The 27822-nt window shown below is 39.5% G+C and overlaps 1 protein-coding gene across 1 annotated transcript; it reads right to left on the bottom strand.

Moving 5' to 3' along the window:
* Positions 1–27822, bottom strand: LOC107840826 (vacuolar protein sorting-associated protein 51 homolog). The gene is made up of 20 exons (XM_016684762.2): positions 27477–27822; positions 25398–25537; positions 24977–25031; positions 24730–24837; positions 22906–23004; positions 22739–22816; positions 22422–22499; positions 21437–21532; positions 20981–21081; positions 20772–20839; positions 11221–11294; positions 11047–11113; positions 10385–10503; positions 9314–9580; positions 9122–9235; positions 1755–1826; positions 1604–1654; positions 1178–1408; positions 923–1099; positions 1–623 (listed from the first exon to the last, which is right to left on the bottom strand). Exons 1-20 carry the CDS (start codon positions 27654–27656, stop codon positions 510–512), a joined length of 2289 nt encoding a protein of 762 aa, XP_016540248.1. The 5' UTR covers positions 27657–27822; the 3' UTR covers positions 1–509.

Raw genomic sequence — 27822 nt, 5'->3', positions numbered from 1 at the left:
TAAAAAATAAACAAATGAGCCATTGATTATACTTTAAATGAGGTAAATAAAATGAATCCACAAATTACAAAATCCACCGTACCTCATCTTTCATTTTGAAATTTCTGCTCCTCAATAAACTCAGCTGCAATGGGATTGGTTACCAAACAAGAAGAGTTGATTGGCAATGCTTCTATTCTATCAACAAAGAGATGAATATGCTATGGACCTATGATGCATGCATATCTATAGAGGATTCAACTGGTTCAACTGAATCCACTACTTGCAAGTCGAATCACTTATATGTATGTAGATCAAAATTAAAAAATGTGAACATATCACATCCATTATGAACTCGGCGACTCTAAATCATTGAAATCGTCTCTACCTAGAAAGGCCTAAAGCAAGATTTTTCCTCTAATAGGTACCGGGCATTGTGTGTTATGCTTTAGCTATCAAAAAAGCACATTGGGTATTATGCTTTCTGGTTACTGCAAGCTCAGCAGTTGCAGTAGCACGATGTATTATTATTATGTAGAGCCCTGGTCCGAGTTCTTTGCCAACTTTGCTTGGGTAAGCCTGTCCAAGATGGCTGGCTCCAGAGGAATGGGATCAAGACAACGTTCAGCAGCAGCAACAATCACCTGTTCAGCAATAAACACCGTCACATTTTGCTAAATAAAAACGGTTGAAGCATTCACCTTTCAGTATATGCAGTGACAACCAACTGGATGATTTCTACTACAAAGTCAGCTATTAGGGAGAGGGGGAAAAGAGATGGGGAAGAGTCTAGGGAGGAAACAACTGATGGATAGCAACTAAACACAGATGATAGGGAACCTTTTAGGACTGCTTGAAGGCGGTCATTGAAGAGGACAATATAAGTTGAAGCCCATTAACAGAGTAGCTGTTAATTATATAGCTCCGGAGATTCTGTCTTTACCTCATCAAGCAAAAAATCAACAGCTGCTTCATCTTCAGCAGTATCCTTAAGAGTGGTCTTAAGAAATTGAATGTCCAACTGAATTTGTTGAAATCCACTCCGATTAAAAGTCTGAAGTCGGACAAATTCTTGTAAACTCTTCAAGAAAAGTTTTATAATCGTAGTTATGACTGATTCCTGCACATTAAATAATTCTTACTCCACTGTTCTCCAAAATTAGTGCAGATTGTTCAATTACAAGCACTAGAACCAAACCTGTGTGTGTTCAACTTTAGTAAATATTTCCATCTTCTGCTTGAACAATTTTGCTAAATGGGACTCAAGAAGCTGACTCCTAGCCTTTTGGGTATTTGATCGTACCAGTCTATCATCTCTCAATGGATTACTACGAGAAGAATTGGTACTTCCATTGCTGTCTGTACGCCGATGCTTAGGGTGGAGCCCTTCAGGCAATATTTGCTTTACTTCATTACGGATTGTGTCCAGCTGAAAAATGAGATCAAACAAAAAAAGATTAATTTTTTAATGAACTAGTCATATTAACTATTATTGGAGAAGAAACTATATTATATATTATATGAAGTCAAAAGGTGCCATTTTTCTCCCTCTCGGTGCTGCAACTTCCTATTACCAAAACCTCATACTGGAGCAGGAAGAGAAAATGAAAACTGTAGAAGTTACCTCTTGGAGTAGTAGGTCAACAAACATATGAACTTCCCTGGGCTCTTTATGCTACACAAAGAGAATATTAAAAGAAGGTAGGGCAAAATTAGGACAAGCCATCATCTTGATGTTTACAAGTGATTAGTGTTAGCTGACCATGTCTGCTTACCTTAACCCAATTGGGGGTTGTAAACCTCTTCTTCAACACAATCAAGATCTTCTGAGTTTTCAAGCTTATATACTGAAACAGGAGATCGAATTAGAGTTAAAATTCAGTATTTTGATTGAACTCTAACTACTAGTTATCTACCAAGGAAGGTAATAACAGAAAGTATCATAAGTGAACATATGGATAACATTAGTCATAAAGGAAAAACTAGCATTGTATACTCGAGTATTTAGATCCTCCAATATTCACAAGAAAATTGGAGAAAAGCAATCTAAAATCAGACGTGTATTTTTACAACTTCAAAAGCTTCCATAATTAGTTAAATCCAGATTTTTGTTTAACTATCAATGCAAATGTTGTGTTCTCAATGGTGAACAGATCAAGTTCAATGTCCAATCATAACACAGAAATAACATAATCTTTAACTTGAGTGAAGAGAGTTCATCATTGCAAAAAGATAATATGAAATTCAAGAAAGTCAACAAACCTACAACAAGCATAAATGCAAGCCAACAAAAAAATCATCATAAATCCCATATAACTAAACATCAAGAGAAGTATGCTCTCAGACAATAGAAAGACAACAGATGTGTTCTTAACAACCTGCCTGAATAAATAAATAATGGCACTTAGCAGTTCACTACAGATTCCTTTTTTCAAGAAATGCCACGGTTTGTGTATCCGGAGTCAGAATCAAGGAAATAAGGAAACTAACTGAATTAAAGGAGAGGCACAACATCAAACAAGTAGAACTGTATTGATGGCCGAATAAGTAGAATGCTGGTCATAAAGGATAATTTTTAAAAAAAAAAAGGTAATGCAGAACTTGGTTTCATTGAACAATATTCATAATCCTTTTTATCTGGCATTATCTTGAAACCACGTGCATCAAAAGAAGTTTTAGTAAGATCAATGTAGTGGTACATTACAGAATTCCCCCAAATGATAATAAGGACAATCGGCATATGGAATTCAAAGAGATCAAATAGAAAAGGATACTTTGAATCATAGAACTATAATGAAATATATGGTCACATTAACATTTGGAGGTAGACCTATATACTGTATATGTCGCTTGGTTCTTTATTTCATAATATGCAAGTTTCTAATTTATCTATGAATTTAGTTCATTGTTTAAATCACAAGTCGTCCAATGAATCACGCACGTTGACTTTATGATTGCAATCAATTTCTCCTTTTTAATAAGGAAGTAATGTGAAATTGATCGTGTGAGAATTAATGGAGAAAATTATTATTAAATTGTGTGTTTGCATAATTACATCGAGACCCTATTTATAGACAGTATAGTACAATCTTTTTCCGAGTAGGATTTTTATATACTATTCCTATTTCTACTCATATTCTAACATTCCCCCTCAAGCTGGTGCATACAAATCATATGTACCTAGCTTGTTACAAATGTTATTAATACGAGGATCGGTGAAGGACTTGGTGAAGATATCTGCAAGTTGATCACTTGACTTCACAAATTTTGTAACAATATCTCCAAAGAGTATCTTTTCTCTGACAAAGTGACAATCAATCTCTATGTGTTTAGTCCTCTCATGAAATACTGGATTTGATACGGTATGAAAGGCTGCTTGATTATCACACACAAGTTTCATCTTACCGGTTTCTCCAAATTTTAATTCTCTCAGCAACTGTTTGATCCAAATTAGCTCACAAGTTGCTACAGCCATTGCTCGATATTCTGCTTCCGCACTAACTCAAGCAACCACACTCTGTTTCTTACTCTTCCAAGACACTAAATTACCTCCTACTAAAACACAATATCCGGAACTAGAACGTCTGTCAGAGGGTGATCCTGCCCAATCAGCATATGTGTATCCAATGATATGCTCGTGACCTCGATCCTCAAAGAGTAGTCCTTTACCTGGAGCTGACTTTATATATCGCAGAATACAAACAACTGCATCCCAATGACTATCACAGGGGGAAGTCATAAACTGACTTACAACACTCACAGGAAAGGATATGTCAGGTCTTGTCACAGTGAGATAATTCAATTTTCCAACCAACTGCCTATACCTTTCAGGATCACTGAGTGGCTCCCTCTGTCTTGGTAGAAGTTTAGCATTTGGATCCACAGGAGTGTCAATGGGTCTACATCCCATCATTTCTGTCTCCTCAAGAATGTCTAAGGCATACTTGCGTTGAGAAATAACAATACCTGATCTGGACTGAGCAACATTAATACCTAAAAAATATTTCAGTCTGCCGAGGTAGAGATGTTGCTTCAATTTAGTGATACCATCTTGATCATTGCCGGTGATAACAATATCATCAACATAAATGACCAAATAAATACACAGATTTGGTTGAGAATATCGATAAAACACTGAGTGATCAGCTCCACTACGAATCATGCCAAACTGCTGAATTACTGTGCTGAATTTTTCAAACCAAGCTCGAGGGAACTGTTTCAGACCATAAAGTGACCTGCGTACCGACATACAAGGCTACTAGACTCCCCCTAAGCAACAAAACCAGGTGATTGCTCCATATAGACTTCTTCCTCAAGATGCAGAAAAGCATTCTTCATATACAACTGATAAAGAGGTCAATGACGAACGGCAGCAATGGATAGGAAAAGACGGACAGATGCTATTTTAGCCACTGGAAAGAAAGTGTCACTATAATCAAGCCCAAATATTTGCGTGTATCCTTTGGCAACAAGGCGAGCCTTAAGCCGATCAACTTGACCGTCTGGACTAACTTAGACTGCATAAATCCAACGGCAACCAACAATAGATTTACCTGCAGGAAGGGAAACAAGCTCCCAAGTACCACTCGCATGTAAAACAGACATCTCATCTATCATAGTCTGCTTCCACCCTGAATGAGAAAGTGTTTCACCTATACTTTTAGGGATAGAAATAGAGGACAAAAATGATACAAAATCATAATGGGGTGATGATAAACGATGATGACTCAAGAAAGTATAATGTGGGTTAGCATTATGGGTGGAACGCATACCTTTTTGAAATGCAACTGATTGGCGAGGAGAAGGCAAGTCCGCAGTAGGAGCAGCGTCCGATGCATGACATGAATCATCTGGGACTAATAGTGGACGCTGACGACGATGATAAGTCAGAAGTGGTGGCACTGTAGCTGGAGACGTAGAAGCAACTGTTGATTCCTCAAAGATTGGTTCGGGTAAGTCTAGAGACGGGTAAGACCAAGGATTGTGCGGGTAAGACGGGAGATACAGGTAAAATCTTAGAGATATCAGGATGATCAGAAGATATATAGTATGGTCGAGATTAAAAAAAAAGTGACATCAGCGGACATAAAGTAGCGACGAAGATCTTGTGAATAACAACGATACCCTTTTTAAACTCGAGAGTAACCAAGGAAGACACATTTGAGAGCACGAGGGGCTAATTTATCTTCTCCAGGGGCTAAGTTATGAACAAAGCACGTGCTCCCAAAGACACGAGGGAGGATAGAGTAGAGATGTGACTGTGGAAACAATATAAAATGGGGAACCTTATCCTGAATGGAAGATGATGACATTCTATTAATTAGATAACAAGATGTGAGACTGCATCGCCCCAAAAATGCAGCGGAACATGGGATTCAATGAGAAGAGTGAGCAGTCTCAAAAAGATGCCTATTTTTTCTTTTTGCTATACTATTTTGCTGAGGGGTGTACGGACAAGATGTTTGGTGAACAATTCCTTGATGAGTCATAAACTCCTGAAACTGAGAGGATAAGTATTCTAAGGCATTATCGCTACGAAAAGTACGAATAGAAACACCAAATTGAGTTTGTATTTCAGCATAAAAACTTTTGAATGTAGAGAATATCTCAGAACGATCTTTCATTAAGAAAACCCAAGTACATCTTGAAAAATCATCAATGAAACTAACAAAATAACGAAAACCTAAAGGTGAACCGACTCTACTAGGAGCCCAAACATCAAAATGAACTAATGAGAAAATAGACTCTGAATGACTCCCAATACTACGTGAGAAAGTAGCACGGGTGTGTTTCCCAAGTTGACATGACTCAATCTAATGTGGATAAACTAGACAAACTAGGCACCATCTTTTGTATCTTGGATAGACTCGGATGTCCCAAACGTTTGTGAATTAGGTCTGAAGGGTCTGTAACGGAGCATGTTATGAAGGAATTTGAAGAGGTAAGATGATAAAGGCCTTGTGATTCATATCCTGCGCCAATCTTCTGTCCTGTACTGCGGTCCTGCATTAGAAAAGAGTCATCAAAAAAGGTTATGCTACAATGAAGGACACGTGTCAAACGACTAACAGATGCAAGATTGAAAGGACAACCAGGGACATAAAGAACAGAGTCTGGAGGGACAGAAGATAGGGGTTTGGCTTATCTAACTCCTTTTGGTTGTGGTTGGATCCCATTGGCTAAAGTAATAGCAGGAAGAGATTGTGAATAAACAATATCAGACAAAAGTGAATTGCTACCATAAATATGATCAAAAGCACCTAAGTCCACAACCCATGATCCAAGAGTACTAGACAATGAAACACAAAGCAAAAGGATTACCAGCAACAAAAGCATCAGGTTGGGCAACCGAGGCTACTTGTGGAGATGTCTGCTTACTTGCTTGATACTGAAGGAACTCATCATATTCTGTTTGGGCAATATGAGCATTATTGGATGGTCGATTAGGCTGTGGAGATATCTGCTTACTTGCTCGATTCCGAAGGAACTCATTATATTCCTTTACAGCAATAGGATCATAACTGAGTAGTGGACCATGCAAACTATGGCATATATCCTGAGTGTGTCCAACTTTATGACAATAACTACACCTCGATCGAGATTTTCCAGAAAGACCTCCTCCTCGCCGATTTTTCATAGGCTGATATGTTCGTTTTTCTATGGTTTGAGATGCAAGAATAGAAGAGTCAACAGCAGGTGATGAAATTACTTTGTGACCGGGAGGCACAGCAAGACGAAGCAAACGAGAGAATAACTCATCAATTGTAGGAACCGAAGGACTAGCTAAAATATGATCACGTACAGTATCATAGTCAGTAGAAAGTTCAGCAAGTGTAAGAACTAAAAACAACATCTACCTATGCTCTTGTTGTTTATCCACATCCGCAGTGTCGGGCATCAATGTATCAAATTCTTCCATGACTGCTTGTACTTGTCCCAAGTAAGTAGACATATCGGATTTTTGTTTCTTCAAGTTGGTCATTCGAGATATCACATCATAAAAACGAGATATGTCATTAGTGTATAAAGCACGAGCCTTTTCCTAAACTAAATAACACGTCTGGAATGGACGAAACAAGGGCATCAACTTGGAATCAATAGATCGCCATAAGAGACTACATAATTAAGCGTCAACTTTCTCCCATTGTTCTTTAGCTTTCGCATCTTCCGCGCTAGATTTTGCCTTTTCATCTACCACATTAGACTTGTTCATTAAGTGATCTTGGACACCTTGACCTTTGCACCACAACTCAACCGAGGAAGCCCAGGCTAAATAAGTTGAACTTCCCATTAATGGTTCGGAAGTGATCATAGGACTTGAACTTCCGATTCCAGTAGTTTTGGGGCCAAAAACATAATACCCAAAAGACATCTTGCAAATTTTAACTTGAAAACACCAAGAAACGGGATTTGGATGTCTAAAAGCTTGCAGAAAGGAAAAAATAAAATCTGATGTCGCCGGAATTAGGGTTCCGACGGTCGGAATCTTCAAATAATGCCGGAATCGAAAAAAAGAAATAACTGGTCGGAGCAAAATGGATCGGCGACCCCAACAAAAAAAGAACTCAAAAATTCGACCGAAAATGGGTTCACGCGCCGGCGCGTGACCAGATCTCGTCAGAATTTCAGATTTTCCGACAGGCGTGTGTCAGCGCGTGGTTGGTATTTTGCCGGCAGTTTTGGGCGGGTTTTTGTCGCCTGATCTTCTCGATCCTCTTGGTGGTGTTGTATTTTTCACACAACCCACAAAAAAGGACACATTCTGTCACCGGAATTGACGCACGGTGACTAAGTTTTCTTTTCTTAAGTTTCTCACCAATGCTCTGATACCATGTGAGAATTAATGGAGAAAAATATTATTAAATTGTGTGTTTACATAATTACATCGAGACCCTATTTATAGACACTATAGTACAATCCTTTTCCAAGTAGGATTTTTATTTACTATCCCTATTTCTACTCATATTCTAACAGATCGCAACCATAAAATCAACATGCATGAAAAAATTTACAGGTTTTCATTGTTGTTTAGTAGTTTATTGGAATACGTAATATTTTAATTTTTATAACATTAGCATTGGAAAATGGAACATATATGTGAAGCTTATACCCTTAACCTTTTATTGCCCACATCATTTATCTTTTTTAAGGTCATTTACTCTAATGTTAGCATTACAGATTAAAGCCGTACAGCGGTCATTTGGCACTTTAATATAGAGAGATGCATTGAGAAGATAGACAAATGTCTTCCAATGTTTGAGAGACATATATAAAATGAATTTCTTTTGTTTCTTCTTTACGTTTGGAGGAGGATACAAATTTCATCAATTCTATGTGCAGTTGAAGTTAGAAAAGGAAGGGCAAATTTTGTAGTTCTTTTTTTTTTTGGATAGTTAAAACTTTTATAGTTATCTAGTTTATAGGTTAATATATGTTTTATAACTATGCAACTAAATCCATTTGAAATCTGAGTTTATAGCCATTTGATCATAAAGCATGATAAATTTATTCTTACCGTTTTATACTGAATTTTATAGATCGTTCTGTCACTCTACGAATTAATTAAAATTAGCAAGCACAAATTTGCTTCTAGTTAAATATTTTATACATTTGAGTAATCATGATTCATGAACACAATGCATACAGGTTCAAATGAAAACAGAATATTAAAGTTGTAACTTAAGCTCTCCAACTGACTAGGGAAACATGAATAATAAATGGAAATGACTGAAAAGTTTGTATGCTGGAGCTAGACACAAAATTCATTCCCTGAAAAACAGAAAGTTATGTATGCAATATAGGAAAAGATAAATTTTGCAACTCGTCAAATAATATAAGAATAATGGTTTTGCAAGTTATCAGAAAGACAAAAGAAATGTTGTTTTTGCATGCTGCACTACTTCTCCGTCACAATAAAAGATCTCTGGCAGTATACATTTGCAATGGCACACGTTTATCGTTGAAGCCTAAATGTGTATCAAATCTACTAAATACAAGCATGAAAACAACGAAGATTAGACATGGAAAACTTCCTCTTTAGAGCAAAAAAAACAATCCATACACCTCTAGCAAAAGCCAACCAGTAAAACAAATAACAAGATGTTTGCAGAAGTACGAAAACGTTACGAATCCAGATACATACATGCTGCAAGAGTTCTTCACCGGCTGATCGAAATATGCGACAAATTTCTGCAGGAATAAAAGCTGGACTATTTTCATAGCCTCGAGTCCCACCACCAGAAAAAGAAGATATTTCCTGAAATTTTGAAAAAGGCATATTTAGATGGCCCAGATCAGGTAACTATACTGAAGTAACAATCAGCCAATTCCTTGCCTCAGTGATTCTGGTAATGGCATTTTGCTCAATGAAAACGGAGAGTTGAGCCAACAAAAGAACAAGCTCAGGAAGTACTTTATCACCCTGCATTCCCTCCCCAAAGGTTAGATCCTGATTAACTAAATATTTCTTTCCTGAAAGCACGAGAAATTGATCATTCAGCTTCCTGAAGAAGTCCTGAAATCCTTCTTGCACCCACTCAATGACCAAGTCTGTCAATCTTGATAGCACTTCCAAGTCTTCATCAAGAACTCGACGGAAATCCTGTTATATGAAAAATCAAAGTAAAGTAACAATAAAAAAACACAATTGACTGGACCCCTGGAGATTGTATTCTGATGGGCCGAAATCATGATACTATGGTGCTAGTTTTAGCCGTTGCTTTTTCCTGATTTATAGACTTTCCATTTTTTTTTTCTTATTGGGAGGTAAGCTCACTGATTTTCACAACAATTTTATTCAGTTGAGTCACCTTCCTGATATTTTTGGCATAATAAAAACCCTGTCAGCTACTTGAGATCAAATCTGAGTGGCCAGTTATAGCAGCAAAAACCGAAGTAGGTCAGTAGTTATAGCGGCAGAAAAATGTTAATGCTCACACATTTCATTTAGTAACATAACGTCATCAGTAAAGACTTTGGTTCACAGTAATACACTTTTCCAGAAGTTCTAGATGCATGTCATAGAACAATCCGGTTGAGAAAGAATTCTCTTGATGTTACTAATGCATGGTTATTACCTATCCCTTGTAAAACAAAATAGTTTGGTTCCCAAGGGGTCAGAAAACTCTTTAGCTCCATTCATAGGTTTGGCAGGAAACCTTTTTAATCTTTTAATTCCACATGTTTCTACAATACTTAATCATTCCCTGGTTAGAATCAAATAGTGAAAGAAAAACAATATGGAGGCCAGGGTACGGAAACAATCAACAGATACCAACTACTATAAGAACCATTCCCAGTGAAAACTAAGAGGACAGCTTTGATAACTTTTGAACCAACACATGAATTATTTGATACAAAGATTCATGAGAACTTCTTAATTTATATAAAGCCACAGAACTTTTACCAGCAACGCATCCATGCTGCCTTGAATTAGTGCCCTTTTGTTGGTCTCAAGGGAAGCCTGCAAAGGATATTCTTCTTCAGTCACCCCCTTTTGATTATCATGGACTTTTACAAGAGCGTCTGCCAATTTAAAATAAAGTAAAGCAACAGTTAAACTCAGAATAGTTTAGAGTTCATGTAAAATAAGTGGTTTGAGAGTGAAGGTCATTTTCTACTAAGGAACTAATTTATCCTCTAAGGGTAGTTAAGAATTTGGATTATCACAAATAATATCATAAGCAGGTAGTTACAAATTGTGCATTAAGTCCTGAATGCCAGATGATACAACATATAATAAGATAAGACCTCAGACTTCTGAAGAACCTTACCAGTTTTTATCCTCTGAAAGACAAATGATAATCTGAAATATTTTGAATTATCTTCTTAATAACCTTTGTTAAGTCAAATGACTCACACCATAGTTAACAAGATCCAATACAGGAGAGAGTAGATATCCAAGAAGAAATAACAAGGAGGTTCTGTGTTTACTTTGTGCAAATTAGTAGTTTTGTGTTTTCTACATCCTTCTTAGAGATTCCATTAAGTCTCAAAACGTACTAACAAATTTAGTTTGGGTCAAATTGCAAATATTTTAGCCGGCAATACCAATTTAACAAGACATACCTGAAATATCTAGCAGAAGATGACTGAATCTGCCAGCAACATATTGTTTGATAACATCATGAGCAGCCTGAAACCACACAGGATTTTTCAGATACTCCAAACCCATCACTGTAACAACCAACCACAATTGAACAACATGAATCCATAAAGTGGTAGTTGTCTATTATAAGCAACCTCAAATGTAAAATCACGTAGACCGGCCTCTGGCAGCACTTCATCCATCAGAAGCATGTCTGTCCAAATTACTCCTGAGGAAAAAATGTGTGTAAAAGAATAATTTATAATCAGACCAAAAAATTAGCATTCATTAAATGCAAAAGCGTGTCCACAGAGAGCCAGAGTAACCAAAGGTGAAAAGATAGAAAAGCGAGGTGTAGTAGGTTTTGAGTGCAAAGCCTAAAGAAAGACCAGTCGGTGAATAAAGGTCTAGAATAAAGAAAAAACTAATAGATATATATGCGCACACACACATCAATCAATAACAATCAATAACTAAGAACAAGAACAACAATTACAAAGGTAGAAGATTGACAACAACAACAACAACAACAAACCCAGTGTATTCCCACCTAGTGGGGTCTGGGGGGTAAGATGTACGCAGTCCATACCTCTACCTCTGATGAAGTAGAAAGGCTGTTTCCGAAAGACCCCCGGCTCAAGGCACGAGATAGCACGCAAACACATAGTAAAGCACAGAAGCAGATTACATAACATAAATACGGCACCCATAAGGAATATAAAACAGAGGAAAGCAGAGGAAAGCACACAGATTCGTAATAAACATGGAACACTGAATACGGAATCATAACAGGAATAAAACCCCCACCAAGTAATTCCCTACACTAGCGACCCAAACTGGCCCTAATCCTCTGCCGTAATTCGTGTCTTCCAGACCTTCCTATCTAGGGTCATGTCCTCGGTGAGCTGTAACTGCTCCATGTCCCGCCTAATCACCTCACCCCAGTACTTCTTCGGCCTACCCCTACCCCGCCTAAAACCATCCAAAGCTAGCCTCTCACACCTACGGACCGGGGCATCCATGCCCCTCCTCTTCACGTGTCCGAACCATCTCAATCGTGCTTCCAGCATCTTGCACTCCACTGAAGTCACACCAACCTTCTCCTGGATAGTCTCATTCCGAACTCTATCCCCTCGAGTCAGTCCACACATCCAGCGCAACATCCGCATTTCTGCCACCTTCATTTTTTGGATGTGGGAGTTCTTAACTGGCCAACACTCCGCTCCATACAGCAAGGCCGGACGGACTACCACCCTGTAGAATTTGCCTTTAAGCTTGGGCGGCACCTTCTTATCACACAGCACCCCCGACGCGAGTTTCCACTTCATCCATCCCGCCCCAATACGGTGCGAGACATCCTCGTCAATCTCACCGTTACTCTGGATCACGGACCCGAGATACTTGAACTTATCCCTCTTACATACCTCCTGTGCTTCCAGTTTCACTACTACCTCATTCTCCCACCTCACGCCATTAAACTTGCATTCCACATACTCTGTCTTGCTTCTGCTCATCCTGAACCCTTTAGACTCAAGAGTTTGCCTCCACACCTCTAATTTGTCATTCACACCCCCTCGAGTCTCATCTATCAGAACTACATCGTCTGCAAAAAGCATACACCACGGCACCTCCCCTTGAATACGCCGCGTCAACACATCCATCACTAACGCAAACAAAAAGGGACTAAGAGTAGATCCCTGATGCAATCCTGTCAGGACAGTAAAATGCTCTGAGTCTCCTCTCGCCGTCCTCACCTGGGTTTTCGCTCCCTCATACATATCCTTAATTACTCTGATATATGCCTGCGGTACTCCACTCACCTCCAAGCATCTCCAAAGCACCTCCCTGGGGACTTTGTCGTAAGCCTTTTCCAGGTCGATAAACACCATGTGCAGATCCTTCTTCCTTTCCCTATACTGCTCCACCAACCTCCGTACCAGGTGGATTGCCTCCGTCGTCGAGCGGCCGGGCATAAATCCGAACTGGTTTTTCAAAATAGACACTATCCGTCTCAGCCTCACCTCGACCACTCTCTCCCAGATCTTCATAGAGTGACTCAATAACTTAATCCCCCTATAGTTATTGCAACTCTGAATGTCTCCCTTATTCTTATAGAGAGGGATCATGGTACTCCACCTCCACGCCTCGGGCATCTTTGCCGTCCTGAAAATTTCATTAAACAATCCAGTCAACCACCTTACACCAGCCTGTCCAACGAACTTCCAAAACTCCACCGGTATCTCATCCGGCCCCGTCGCCCTACCCCTTCGCATCCTGCGGACAGCCTGTCTAACCTCTTCTACCTTAAAACGTCTACAATAGCTAAAATTCCGACACTCCTCTGAGTGCTCTAGTTCCCCTAACACAATAGCTCTATCCCCTTCGTCATTCAAGAGCCTGTGAAAGTACGACTGCCATCTCTTCTTTATGTGGTCGTCCTCCACCAACACTCTACCGTCCTCCCCCTTAATGCACCTCACCTGATCGAGGTCACGACCCTTCCTCTCCCTAGCCTTAGCGAGTCTAAACAACTTTTTCTCCCCTCCTTTCCCCTGTAACCCTGCATACAAGCTCTCAAAAGCGGCCGTCTTAGCTGCCGTGACCGCTGACTTCGCCTCCTTCCTCGCTAGCTTGTACTCTTTCCTATTTACCCGCTTCTCTTCTTCGTCCTTACTTTCCACCAACTTAGCATACGCCCCTTTCTTGATCTCCACTTTCTTCTCCACCTCTTCATTCCACCACCAATCCCCCCGATGGTGCCCGGCCCGGCCCCTAGAAACACCCAACACCTCCCTTGCATTCTCCCTGATGCACCTTGCCGCCCTGTCCCACATACTATCCACGTCCCCCCTACACTCCCACACCCCCATTCCCGCCAACCTCTCCCCTATCTCCCACGCATTCACTGGCGTCAGGCCGCCCCACTTAATTCTCGGTCTACACTCCTTACTCCTCCTCTTTCTATTCTTCTTTATACCCAAATCCATAACCAAGAGCCTATGCTGGGTCGAAAGATTCTCACTCGGAATGACTTTACAGTCCTTACACAACGCCCTATCTCCTTTCCTAAGCAACAAAAAGTCAATCTGAGTCCTGGCTATCGCGCTTCGAAAGGTGATCAGGTGCTCGTCCTTCTTCGGGAAGCCCGAGTTCACCACCACCAGCCCAAAGGCCCTCGCAAACTCCAATAGGGTCGCCCCCTCTTCATTTCTCTCCCCAAAACCAAAACCACCATGAACATCACCAAAGCCTCCCGGTAGCGCCCCGATGTGCCCGTTGAAATCCCCTGCTACAACAATCTTCTCCGAACTGGGCACGCCTCTCACCACCTCCTCCAAAGCCTCCCAAAACCGCATCTTCTCCTCCCCCTCCGATCCCACTTGCGGCGCATAAGCACTACACACGTTCAGGGTAAACCCGCGAATGACCAACTTAATAGTCATCAACCTATCGTTGATCCTCTTCACCTCCACTACCTAACCTCTAAGCTCTTCATCTACTAAGATGTCAACTCCATTCCTACACCTCTCGCTCCCAGAGTACCACAGCTTGTAACCATCCACAACCCTAGCCTTAGACCCTACCCACTTGGTCTCTTGGACACACGCAATGTTGATCCTCCTCTTCCTAAGAATCTTCACAAGCTCAATGGACTTACCCTGAAGGGTCCCTATATTCCAAGACCCAACCCTCAGCCCACCGTCGCTATCCACACGCCCTCCACTACCTCCCCCGCGGCCAAACCAAAGGTAGAAGATTGAAACAAGGGAAACATATGAAGCTAATAACCTAGTCGATCAAATTCAAGGACCATTTTAAATTTCTGATGTAAATGCATTGAAGCACTCTGATTCAGATTCTTATATATATATTTTGAAAATAGCTGCAAGACCAAAACCGAAAGCCCTTCTTTTGATTTTTTTTCCTATAAATGAAGATTTGCTGGTTTTCTCGTACTAAAATTTCTATTACCTATACCAAATTAATAATTACAATCGTACTTATCCATAATGTTCCTATCAATCAATATATCATTTTCTTGGCTTTGTTGACCTATACAACAACAACAACATACCCAGTGTGAGAGCATTCCACGGGTGGGATCTAAGGGGGTAGGGCGTATACAGACCTTACCCCCTACCTTGTGTGAGGTAAAGAAGTTGTTTCCGGTAGACCCTCAGCTCAAGAAAAGCCTTTCCAAAAATAGGTTTGACAAATACAAGGGTAAAAGCTATAGTGAAAATACTGTGGAAAAAAAGTACTGCCAGCAAAACAATACAGATAATCCAAGTAAAAGAAACAACAATGGTAATATAGTTGAAGAATAAGATAAAATAGAATAACAATAATGATACTGATTAGTAGAAAACGGAGCAGACAAGGTGCGGTAAACTAGAACCATGCTCTCCAACTAAAAGAGAGAAAACGCTCGACTACTTAATAACCCTCTACCCTAATCCTTGACCTCCACGTTTTCCTCTCTTGGGGCATGTCCTCAGTGAGATGAAATGTGTCATGTCATGTCTAATCACCTTTCTCAATTCTTTCTTGGTTTACCTCTACCTTCCTTGGACCTATCACTGCTAACCCTCGCACGTCCTCATTAAAGCATATGTGCTCCTCCTTTTTATATGCCCGCACCATCTCAGTCTCGCTTTCCGCATCTTGTCCACCACTAAGTCCACTCTCACCTTTCCACGTAATATCTTTGTTCCTAATCATATCTCTCCTCATGACTGCAACACCTCGGATTTTGGCCCTTGAAAAATCCCTGAGCTTTGAGCTCACTGCCCTGACTACGACTGACCATACGAGTCGTAAAGTCTCTATACGAAGCGTATGACCCAAACCGTAGCCTGACAAGTGTAGGGTCCTTGAGCTACTGCTCAGACAACGACTTGTCCATACAAGTCGTAATGACTCTATACGAGTCGTAAGGTACCAATCGTAAGGTGACCAGTGTGATTACCCAAATATTTTGTCTTGAGTACGACTAGGACTCTACAAGTCGTATGGTCACTTGACGAGTCGTGTGATGTGAGTCGTAGGGTCAACAGTGTGGGTGCCCAATAACACTACCTAGACTACGACTCGTGGTGACGGAGTCGTAGTGTATCCTTGTGAGTCGTAGGGAGACCCGTAACGACTGGCGACATTTTTTAGTTATTTATTTAAAGCGCACTTTAGACACTTCCCCTTTTCACCAATAATAACCCACAACCCTAAATCATATTAGGGCCTCTATTTTCAACACTTATCAATCATAAACACTCTCTCCACACTCTCAAATTCCCCATTCAAAGACAAGGCTAGGGTTTCAGGAGTTTGGTCTTTTAGGGCTCAACGATGGTTTCTTCTCCAAATTTCTTGGTGATTAAGGCATGTATCTCTCTCCCTAAACTTGTGTTTTAATATTGGCATGATTTGGTTTATTATTTACATGGTTTTGATGTTGGGTTTTGAACGATGGGTTGAGGGTTTTGGATTTAATTGGTTTAAATGCTTTTCCCACGTTTATTTTGGATTTATTATACTTGAATTGTTGATTTGTACACTCATTAGGGTGCATGGGAATGGTAAATGAAATTAGGGGTACAAGGATTCCCCAAATTTGCAAACTATGAAAATATGGGTACAAGAATTCCCTCAAACTTGTGAGGGGTACAAAGATTTCCCTTGGCATTGAAATTGATGAGATCTCAACCAACTTGCATAATTGATTTTAGAATATGAATTATTAATTGGTGTGGCCTACTTCTTTAAAATTAATGCATAACATAAATGGTTTTATGCCTATCTCAGGATAATCTTCAGAAAAGTGGTTTTACATTAAATAATAGATGTCACTTATGTGAACAAGAGGGTGGAGACTGTGAATCACCTTCTTCTGCACTGCAGAATAGCTAGACAATGTTGGGAATTTTTTTCAGTATTTGTGGGACTTCTTGGATCATGCCTCAGAGTTTGAAGGAATTATTGGAGAGTTGGCAGCACCCAAGAATGCATAAAGCTTTGAAGCAGATATGGAGAACAATACCTTTGTGCATATTCTGAACTATTTGGCTAGAAAGTAACAACACTTGTTTTGATGGTCCAAAGGTTCATATTTCTAGAGTTAAAAACAAGTGTTTGCATAATTTATTTTGTTGGCATAAAAGTAGTTTCACTGATAGTATAGATCAATATATGGACTTTGTGGAGTTGCGAGGGATTGCATCAGGGATCTACTCTTAGTCCCTTTTTGTTTGCGTTAGTGATGGATGTGTTGACGCGGCGTATTCACGCGGCGTATTCAAGGGGATGTGCCGTGGTGTATGCTTTTTGCAGACGATGTAGTTCTGATAGATGAGACTCGAGGGGGTGTGAATGACAAATTAGAGGTGTGGAGGCAAACTCTTGAGTCTAAAGGGTTCAGGGTGAGCAGAAGCAAGACAGAGTATGTGGAATACAAGTTTAATGACGTGAGGCGGGAGAATGAGGTAGTAGTGAAGCTGGAAGCACAGGAGGTATGTAAGAGGGATAATTTCAAGTATCTTGGATCCGTGATCCAGAGTAACGGTGAGATTGACGAGGATGTCTCGCACCGTATTGGGGCGGGATGGATGAAGTGGAAGCTCGCGTGGGGGGTGCTGTGTGATAAAAAGGTGCCGCTCAAGCTTAAAGGCAAATTCTACAAGGTGGTAGTCCGTCCGGCCTTGTTGTATGGAGCGGAGTGTTGGCCAGTTAAGAACTCCCACATCCAAAAAATGAAGGTGGCAGAAATGCGGATGTTGCGCTGGATGTGTGGGCTGACTAGAGGGGATAGAGTTCGGAATGAGACTATCCAGGAGAAGGTTGGTGTGACTTCAGTGGAGTGCAAGATGCGGGAAGCCCGATTGAGATGGTTCGGACACGTGAAGAGGAGGGGCATGGATGCCCCGGTCCGTAGGTGTGAGAGGCTAGCGTTGGATGGTTTTAGGCGGGGTAGGGGTAGGCCGAAGAAGTACTGGGGTGAGGTAATTAGGCGGGACATGGAGCAGTTACAGCTCACCGAGGACATGACCCTAGATAGGAAGGTCTGGAGGACGCAAATTAGGGCAGAGGACTAGGGCCAGTTTGGGTCACTAGTGTAGGGAATTACTTGGTGGGGGTTTTATTCCTGTTATGATTCCGTGTTCCGTGTCCCATGTTTTATTACGAATCTGTGTGCTTTCCTCTGCTTTCCTCTGTTTTATATTACTTATGGGTGCCGTATTTATGTTATGTTATGTAATCTGCTTCTGTGCTTTACTATGTGTTTGTGTGGTATCTCGTGCCTTGAGCCGGGGGTCTATCGGAAACAGCCTTTCTACTTCTTTAGAGGTAAAGGTATGGACTGCGTACATCTTACCCCCCCCAGACCCCACTAGGTGGGAATACACTGGGTTTGTTGTTGTTGTTGCATAAATGGCTAAACGGTTAAGAATGGTTTTGAAAACCTTGTGGGGGTACAAGGAATCCCCCAAGTTAATTTTAGTGATGGAGTCTGGGGGTACAAGAATTCCCCCAAGTAATGGCTTAATGACATTTGCTTGCAGCTATAGTCGGTATGACGATACCACTTGATGAGGCCTTAAAAATTGACTACTGGAATTACTGGAGGGGTTATGTGCTAAATGTTTTAATTGGGGTTAAAAGAGGGTTGTGTAGCTAGTCGTGAAGGTGGAGGTCCCGAGGGACCGATACTGGAAACTCACATTTGCCGACGTGAGGGTTGGTCTTGATGACCGTATGCTTGTGTCACACTATATATATATTTGTATCATGAATGACGTAAGGTACGAGGATTCTCTGGCCTTCTATGATATCTCCGGTTCTTGCAGCTAACACGCACTGGGGCCTGACCAGGGGGTGATACTGAGACCCATATAGCTGTGGGTAGTCTTTAAGACAGTCGAGCTACACAGTCCAGGCTAATGATTTAAAGTTCATGTTAAACCTTGTTCTCTCTCCCTGCATCATATATATATATATATATATACATGCATGGATTTGTACATGTGCATTGATTTTAAATTGGTCTTGGATTGATGGCATTATTTTATCCCTTATCCCTGAGTTACATGCTAGCGCTCAACCCGCTAACCATCTCTGAATATTGTATCCCCACGTGATGCAGGGAATGGGGACACTTCTACTTTTCCTGCGCAGTGATAGGTGATTCTTGGATTGTTCGTGAGTCGACTTGAAGTGGCGAACCTCCTTTCGGAAGGCCTGTTACTTCATGGTATAGTTTATGTCTTAGACTATTTCTATTGGATTCTTTTGCCATTCGTCGGGGGCTTGTCCCGACTTAGATTGGTTTGGTTTGTTTAGAGGCTTTGTGGATTACTGTGGAATGGGAATTGACATTATGGATTCTTAACACATTCTTATTTTTGATTATTCTATCTTGTTATATGTTCGGAATTCATCTGCCGCTAGGTGTATTGTGTTTTGTTTGGCTAGGTAAAGGGGGTGGTCTCCGGTCCACGACGGACTTGAGATAACCGTCACGGCCAGGCCCTGGTTCGGGTTGTGACAGTGACCTGTGAGCTTGATAAATTTGACCTTTCAAAAAAAAGTCGTTGATTGACAGGGTTTGTTAAGCACACGTTGTAACACCTTGGCGTCTTTGTTGAAGCACCACCAAATCTAAGGGAAGAGCCTAGCTTGCATTGCACCTCACTTTAAGGTTCAAGCGCAACAAAACCCTGATTAGCTAGGTTACTACAGTAGCAATTTATTAAAAAATTGTTGTGACAATTAAAAAGTAAAATACACACAGAAGATAACACCCAGTAAAAGAATCAAGAGTTAATCAAGGCTTAAATGATCCTTAATAACAAGTGAGAAACACTGGAAGGATCACCTAGAAAGGATAACTACAAATTCTGAAAATAATTTGATAATTTGTCCTCCTGATATTACCTGCTTCTCTTATTGTCCTTCTGCATTCCATGTCACAATATTTCTGACCCCAACTACAGTCAAAGGAAAAAGAAGACAATATCCTCCCTAGAGACATGTTTCAGCCATGTATGGATCAATATTTCCGGGAGGAGCTTTGCTTGTTTGGTATGCAGGATGGATAGCAATTCCATGAGATGAAATGCATGATTATTTTATCACACGTTTTGTTGGTGGGATAAGGGCTGGGATATCTCATGGGATGTAGTAAAATGGTGGGATTAGCTATCCCATATAGAAGGTGGGATAGCTAATCATATTGGATATCCTTGTCTGTCCCATCCCACATACCAAATGAGCCTTAGAGTTCAAATCTTGAATAAACATTGTTCTCCTTCTGATATGAGTCAAATAGGAACAAAAGTAAGAATTATAAGTCAAATAGGACTAGAGTTGCATCGCAAGTTGGAAGATGGTAAAATGGCCTCCAGTGCATGATTATTTATAGTCAAATGAGAGAAGAAACAACAGTTCATTTTGACAAAAAAGCAAAGAAGCATACTGAGAATTTAAAACCTTCAGCCCCTGGTCCTAGATGGCTAAACTAACCAAGCAATAGCATTTAGCAGGTTGAACATGTGTTTTCCTCAAGTGCTAAACATACATAGCAGGTGGCAAATGCTGAAAGATACCTACGATTCTGAATCCCTAGAGAAAGGCGAAATAGAAGGACCTACATCGAAAACAACGTAAGATTAACACAACAAGTGATACTGAAGTAATGGTTAGTGGAACTTACGCAGCATGGCAACAAGGTCTGCTGAAGAGAGCTGCTTCTTGATGTGCTGTTTTGCGGCTTCAAAGTGCCTAAAGTTTTCGAAAGAGGTGCTTTCTTAAACTGATCAGATGTAGAAAACTAATGGAAAACAATATCCAGAAGGCAAGATCAACTCCAGCTGTGAAGGGAGGCTTCCCAGGAGAGAGGGAAAAAAATAAGTGCATCCATACTTTGTAGCTAAGTCTTTTGCAAGTCTAAAGAGCTGTTGTTCGGAATCAGGGAAAATAACTCGATAAGCGCGGACAGCCTCAGCAAATTCACGAATAGAAGCCTAAAGTTGTGAATATGACAATTTGTCAAGTACAGAAAGATAACTGGAACAGAGAAAAATAAGTGATACTCCAAAAGGTTTCTGTCCGAAGCATTTTCAAGCTACCAAATCTGTTCTCCTTTTGTATTGCCGCACACTGACAAAAATCATTATTTCTTTTTTGAGTGTAAATATGTGATACTGGCATGAGTGGACGCCACCTTTCTCAATTACAGTATTCTCTTTCATGCCAATGTGTAGTCATGTCAGATGAAGTTTATTAGATGTTTATAGATGTTAAATGTTTTGGCCACATTGTGCACATCGCTACAAGCATAGAATTTCCAAACATGTTAATTATATTTCTTTGAAATACCTCATGAGCACTAGAAGAAGCCGACTTATATTCTAGATGGAGATCCACGAGGAACTGTTCTAACTTTTCAAAGAGTTGCACCTTCAAATTATTAACCTGCAACACAGACATATAATTCCAAAGGCAAAGTCACAAAAACAAGACAACTGAACTTCCATCCCTTATAGTGCACTACAACCTGAAGAATATAAGATATCAAGGTTGTATCATGAAAGGTGCACTCAATTTTCTGTCCCTCAATAGTTATTCTCAAGTTGTGTCCACCAGACTGAAGACCAACCAAGGTGGGTTTACTCTTCTTTTTATTTCTCTCTTTTACCATTGAGAGAAATTATTTTTGTCACGAGTCCGTAACATGCTCCATGTTATGCAACCAGCATATGAAACAGTTGTAGTTATCCCTATCCCAAGTCTCCAACTATAGTAATTGCCTCGCAATACATTGAGCAGTTCTGGTGTTTCCTTTACTATTATTGAGATATTCTTTGCATTCTCTAACCTCTATTTGGGAAAGACAGAAAATAAAAACAAAAAATAATGCAATGATCTGTGTATATAACACAAAGAAAGATATTCTACTTTTGAGGCGTTGAAGAATGATGGGAAGCCTTGGCTCAACGGTAAGGGTCGTCACTATGTGACCAAGAGGTTACAGGTTCAAGACAAGGAAACAATAAGGTGGCGAACAATAGATCCAATGAGATATGCCCCCTCCCAAGAACACGTGCAATGCAGGAGCTAAGTGCATCATGTCACCCCTTTGAGGTTTCAGGTTGACATCTCGAATTAATGAATGCCACCAATAAATAAGGCTAATTTTTCCTCCCGCTGTTGAGGAACTTTTCAGTTTCATATTTGCTTCAATAAAAAGAGATGGAGATTCTTATGAAAAATCAAAGAATTAATCTCAAATTAGTTCAAGACTAAAGTGAACCATGTGCGAGAAGCAAGAAGTAGAGGAATCTAGGGAGAAAGGGGTACAGACCGGAAAATCTAATTGCTTAAGGAGCATAATGGCCTCAGCCCTGGCTTGTATGGATTCAGAATCTGAGAACACCTTTCCCTGAAAAGCAAACGAAAATAAATATGCATCATGAGTCCAACTCAATAATTTCTAGACAGCAACTCCAAATAAGAAGGTTATATGTCCAGAAAATTGCATTCCCTACTTCATGTTTTTCCTCTGCTCCTTTAAAAGTAGTTAGAGGGATCTACGTGGTGTGTAGTAATATACAAACACTATAACTTCCTCTACCAAATAAAGTGTCCATCCCCAATCAAGTAATCGGGGCACTTACAGACCTGCAAAGCTTTGATAATGATGGCAATTGCTTCCTCTGAGGCTCGTTTGCAGTCTAGGAATGAAGAGTTCCCATATATCTAGCACAAATAAACACTGTCAGAAAAAATTATAAATACAATTATATCATGAAAAGGTAAAAGGTGTGGACCCAAGGATACCTACAAACCTTGAAAATGGGCATAGCTCCTATATAGTATTTTACTGCATCAGCATAGGCTTCTGATTTGATGCACTTTGCTAACCTAGCAGGTAGATCGTATATGAACTGTTCTTTTCCAAAGAAGAGAAAATTTGTCACTCAACCATGGGCAGGAACAATTCTTACATTATACATAGCACCTTAAATATAAAACTGAGTTTTATCTTGTCAGCAAAGAAAGTGATGTGATGAGAGTTGAGACTGAATCAAAAGTCTATACCGGTGCCAAATAATAAGGCATTCTCACCATCCCTGTTTATATGATATTTTTGTGATTTTGGGATGTCATTATACGTTTGACATTATACCATTTCTATACAAGTTTATCAACTTTTAAGAATTCAAGAACATTAAACTCTTCAGTCATTAACTTTGATATGATATTCTCTCAAACTAACTATTCAAACATTTCACTTTATTGTTTCTTCCACTAATATAATATAATAAATACGTGAATTTAACATTTTAAACTCCAGTAAAATGGAGATATAAAATAGGATTGAAGGAGTATTATGTTGTTCGATTAACATCAGGCACAATTTACAACTTCATCAATCTTTTTATTGGCAATCACCTCCTCATACCCCTCTTACAATCATGCCATCACATACCATGAACAAATTAACCAGCTCCAAAGATCAGGCCAGTAAAAATAAATGGTTGATTATTTTGTTCCACTTTCTCATCAGATACGAAACGTCATATTACTTTGGTTACATTGATAAATAAATGGACCTTGAAACCAACTCAACCCCAAAAGCTAATCTCATAAGGTGAAAGTTGTCCAAAACTATATAAGAAGACAATAACTCATTCCCTCAACTAATGCGGGAACATGCCCCCGTCGTCCCTGTACACGACATGCCCAGGACTGGTAAACTAGAACGTGGGTAACATGAGGACCAAGACTTATAGTTTAGTGGAATTAGTAGCATTTCCGATAGAATAGGGTGGGTTCGATTGTCACTACCCTTTCCCCCTTCCCTTTCCCTGATCCCCTATGTAATTGAATAAAAAAAATTACAGAAGCATGTGGGTCCAACATTGCAAACACAACAACATGAATCTATATACTTTGATACCATGTTAAAAAATGAATATTTAGTCTAACTCAACCAGAAAGCTAGCTCATGAGTGAGGAACTGATGATTGTCAAAGAGCATACGAGAAGGCATCAGTCCAACCTCTCAATCAATGTAGGAGACTCTAACATATAATTCACTGCCAATCACCATCTAATGCCCTTCAGTCATAAACATTCCATAACCAACCGGCTCGGAAATCAGTACGGTAGATATTCATTATTTTATTTTTTTGATAAGGTAAATAATTTTATTAACAATTGGGGGAAAACCCCTGTATACAAGCCGTATGCAAAAGATACTAATACAGAGAACGAACATCAAAACATGATTCTCAAAAAAGGAGACCCAATCTTCTATACAAATCGGGGTCTCATGGGAACACCAAAAGCAAACTAGAAACACAAGACTATTTTGCAAATGTAGCGAATTAGCACCCAAGGGTGTGTCATAGTGGTTCAATGAAGTTGGGTTGAGCACCATGAAGTCTCAGGTTCAATTCCCAGCAGAGACAAACACTAGGTGACTGTTCTAGCTCGCGAACAGAGTTACCCGGTACCTGTTATCTGTTGTTAGTGGGAGGTGACAGGTATCTCGTGGAATTAGTCGAAGTGCACGCAAGCTGGCCTGGACATCATGGTTATCGAAAAAAAAAAAGAGAGAGATGCAGCGAATTTAAATCTTCTACTTTAGTACCTCACTTTAGTACCTGAACTTTCCGTAGAAGATTGCGGGTCCGATGCAATTTCTCAATGTGCTCTCTCTTATCGAAAAGAGAAGTATTAACCCCATCACTTCGAGATTGAACGGATATTATCTGCAAGTAATTGAAAGAAATCTAACATTTCCCACACAATTACTTTTCATCCTTTTAATTTGGTCAAAATTAAAACCAAATAAAACGTATAACTCTATGGACAACTAAAAAAGAAAAAGGAAAGAAAGAAACTACTGACCTTTTCAAGAAGCTGTTCCATATTTGTTTCCATGCCAACAATATTGTTCTTCATCCTGAAACAGTAATCATTAAATGAGTTCTGAATCAATATGCCAAAGGAGAACACGACAAAATAAAACCTTGCCAATGGTGATATCAACATATGATCTGAGGCCAAGAATAACAAGTGCAAGAAACTGACAATGTTACTTTAATTCTTCTGAATTGGTCAGGATCAATAACAACAACAACAACAAACCCAGTGTATTCCCACAGCGTGGGGTCTGGGGAGGGTCAGGATCAATAACACGTCCAAAAATGTCATAACAAGGTAGCCACACTGAGTTAGAATTTAACTTCAATTGTACCCCAAGTGTCTGCTGCCATTAACAGGATGAAATAGCTCATATTTTAGAGCTACTTTCAAAGAAAAGGTTTACCTTTTAATAGCATCTGTGGCACTTACAAACTTGTTGTAATTTTCATATACCAACATCTGCAGGTCGGTATCCAGATTCTTTATCTCAGCAGCCATATCAACATGCCTCTGAAGCAGACCTTCCAAATTGGACTTCTGGACCTGTATATTCAGAAAAATCACATTTTCTACTCAACTTTTCAAAGACAATGGCATCATTAAGAGAATAGCTCACTCTAGAACCAAAAAAATACGATCACAATCTCTCTGATAAATATAACGTAAGCATGTAGTGTGCGCACCAGAAGTTTTTCAGACGAGCACATTAGGTTAAAGGCTAATAACCATACTCTCCGCATAAGGTTCTAAGTCATATCTTTAAAGAGTTACAACAGTTGCTTTTCCAGGTAGATTTCTTTTTTCATCAGTAAAAGTATGTTTCCAAATAAATATATGTTACGCCCTCTCTCTTTTTTTGATAAGGTAGCCCAAATGTGACACTTAAATGCAGATAGATACGTTGAAAGACATCTTGTCAGTCATAGTAAAGGGATTAAACATTGTATCATAACATGGTCACATGTAGTATAGGGAACTATACTACAGAGATCATAAAAAGGGGATCCAGACTATATGAAGAAAAGAGTCACTATAAACCACCTTACACAGTACACTTTTCATTCCAATTTACATAACACTCTTTGATTTTAGCAGATCTGTACAAGCAAAGACACACAATGAATCGCAATAAATGGACTAGACATGAGATTATAACATGCTCGCAAAGTACTACAGAGAACTCTAGCCCTGCTATAACAAAAAGGGTCAGTGTAAACCACCTCTCATAGTACTTGCTCCAATCCAACTTATGTCACACTCTTCCATTTCAGAAGACTGCTACTAACATCGAAAGGACGACACATTATGAAGCAAAATAAGAGGACTCAACATTGAATGACAACATGGTGACATAGTAGTATAGGGAACAATACCATTGTGATCTCAAAAAGAGAATACTGAACATGCTATGGAGAAAGGTGCTACTAGACCATCTGTCATAGTATTCCACCGTTCCAACAACATGCATATTTAAGAGAAAATTACGCTCAATGTTTACTGGCAGAAAATATTAGGCCACATAGCCCAATATAAAATACTACTCCTTGTTCAATTTGTTTGGCCTACTTTTCTTTTTAGTCCGTTTCAAAAAGAATGATCCTTTCCCTTTTCAAGAAACTCTTTAGTTTGAACTTTCCACATGGCATGTTTTAGACCACAAGATTAAAGGGCTTTTTGGTACAATTTACATATCTTAAATTTAAGACCACAAGATTCAAAAGTCTCCTTTACTTTCTTAAACTCCTTGCCAAGTCAAAATAGGCCAAACAAATTGAAACGGATGAAATATATAACATTATACCCAGTCTAGCCCGCATAAGCACATTTTATATACTATTATACACAAATACAAGGTTGACACATTACGTACAATGCTTTCCCACAAATATAATATTGTATATTGTGCTACTTGATGTAATATTTTATGTTGGCCATATATTTTTTAAAATTACCAAAAATATATCACTCGTTCTCCACTTTGGGATGTAGATAGCTAAGTTGCATAGATTCTTCACTTACAACGCCGCACCCGTGTCGGATTCTTCAAAAATACACTAGTTTTGGCGAATCCGACATGCACCCATTGACATTTTTGAAGAGTCCGAGCAACATAGGTTGTCAGATATTTTACAATATAATGCATACGTCAAATTAGCATCTAAATTCACTATCACTCAAAAACAATCATATGAGATGGAACTTAATCAAAACAATAGATGAGAGGCATACGAGAAGGTTCATATATTAATTATATTCAAAGTTGATATAGTAAAATTGTCATTATATATATCACTGCTTGAGCACTGAGCAGTGTGCCGCCAAGTCCATACCGAACAAGTAAAAATGGATGGATGGAGTATTTTACAATATAATGCATACGTCAAATTATCATCTAAACTCACTATCAATCAAACAAGTTCATATGATACGAAACGTGAGCAAAGCAATAGATGTGCGAATTGAAGGAGATAGAGAGGCATACAAGGAGGTTCATGTATTGATCGGCATCGAATGCGGTGGTGTTGATGGTGTCCAATGTAGCGAATCTGGAAGAAGTATTGGGGGACTTTGAAGGAGAAGTGGGATCAGGAGAGTAGAAACTTGATAACAGATCTCTCATTCTCTTTGATTTATCATCCAGCGGCACATCCTCCACTCCCATTTTTGTTTCTCAATTTCACAATCAAATGTTTCAAATGCGCTGAGAAGGAAATCTGAATTGATCAAATCTGATGATTTGTGATTTGAAAATTCAATCGCCCCTGTTATTTATACTTGTACACTCACACCATAAAACTAAGCGGAGCTGACAAAAAACATTTTCCAAT

Source organism: Capsicum annuum, chromosome 1, assembly GCF_002878395.1.
Source record: "Capsicum annuum cultivar UCD-10X-F1 chromosome 1, UCD10Xv1.1, whole genome shotgun sequence".
Classification (NCBI taxonomy): domain Eukaryota; kingdom Viridiplantae; phylum Streptophyta; class Magnoliopsida; order Solanales; family Solanaceae; genus Capsicum; species Capsicum annuum.
The sequence above is the reverse complement of the archived record's forward strand: the minus strand, read 5'-3'. Positions and strand labels throughout refer to the sequence as shown.

Bases quoted from the DNA above. Each gene is read 5' to 3' on its own strand.
- LOC107840826 (XM_016684762.2), bottom strand. From the start codon at position 27,656: ATGGGAGTGGAGGATGTGCCGCTGGATGATAAATCAAAGAGAATGAGA. The intron at 25,538-27,476 runs GTATGCCTCTCT...CTGAATATACAG, and splicing joins ATCAATACATGAACCTCCTT to GTCCAGAAGTCCAATTTGGA. The intron at 624-922 runs GTAAAGACAGAA...ATTGCTGAACAG, and splicing joins TTGATTTTTTGCTTGATGAG to GTGATTGTTGCTGCTGCTGA.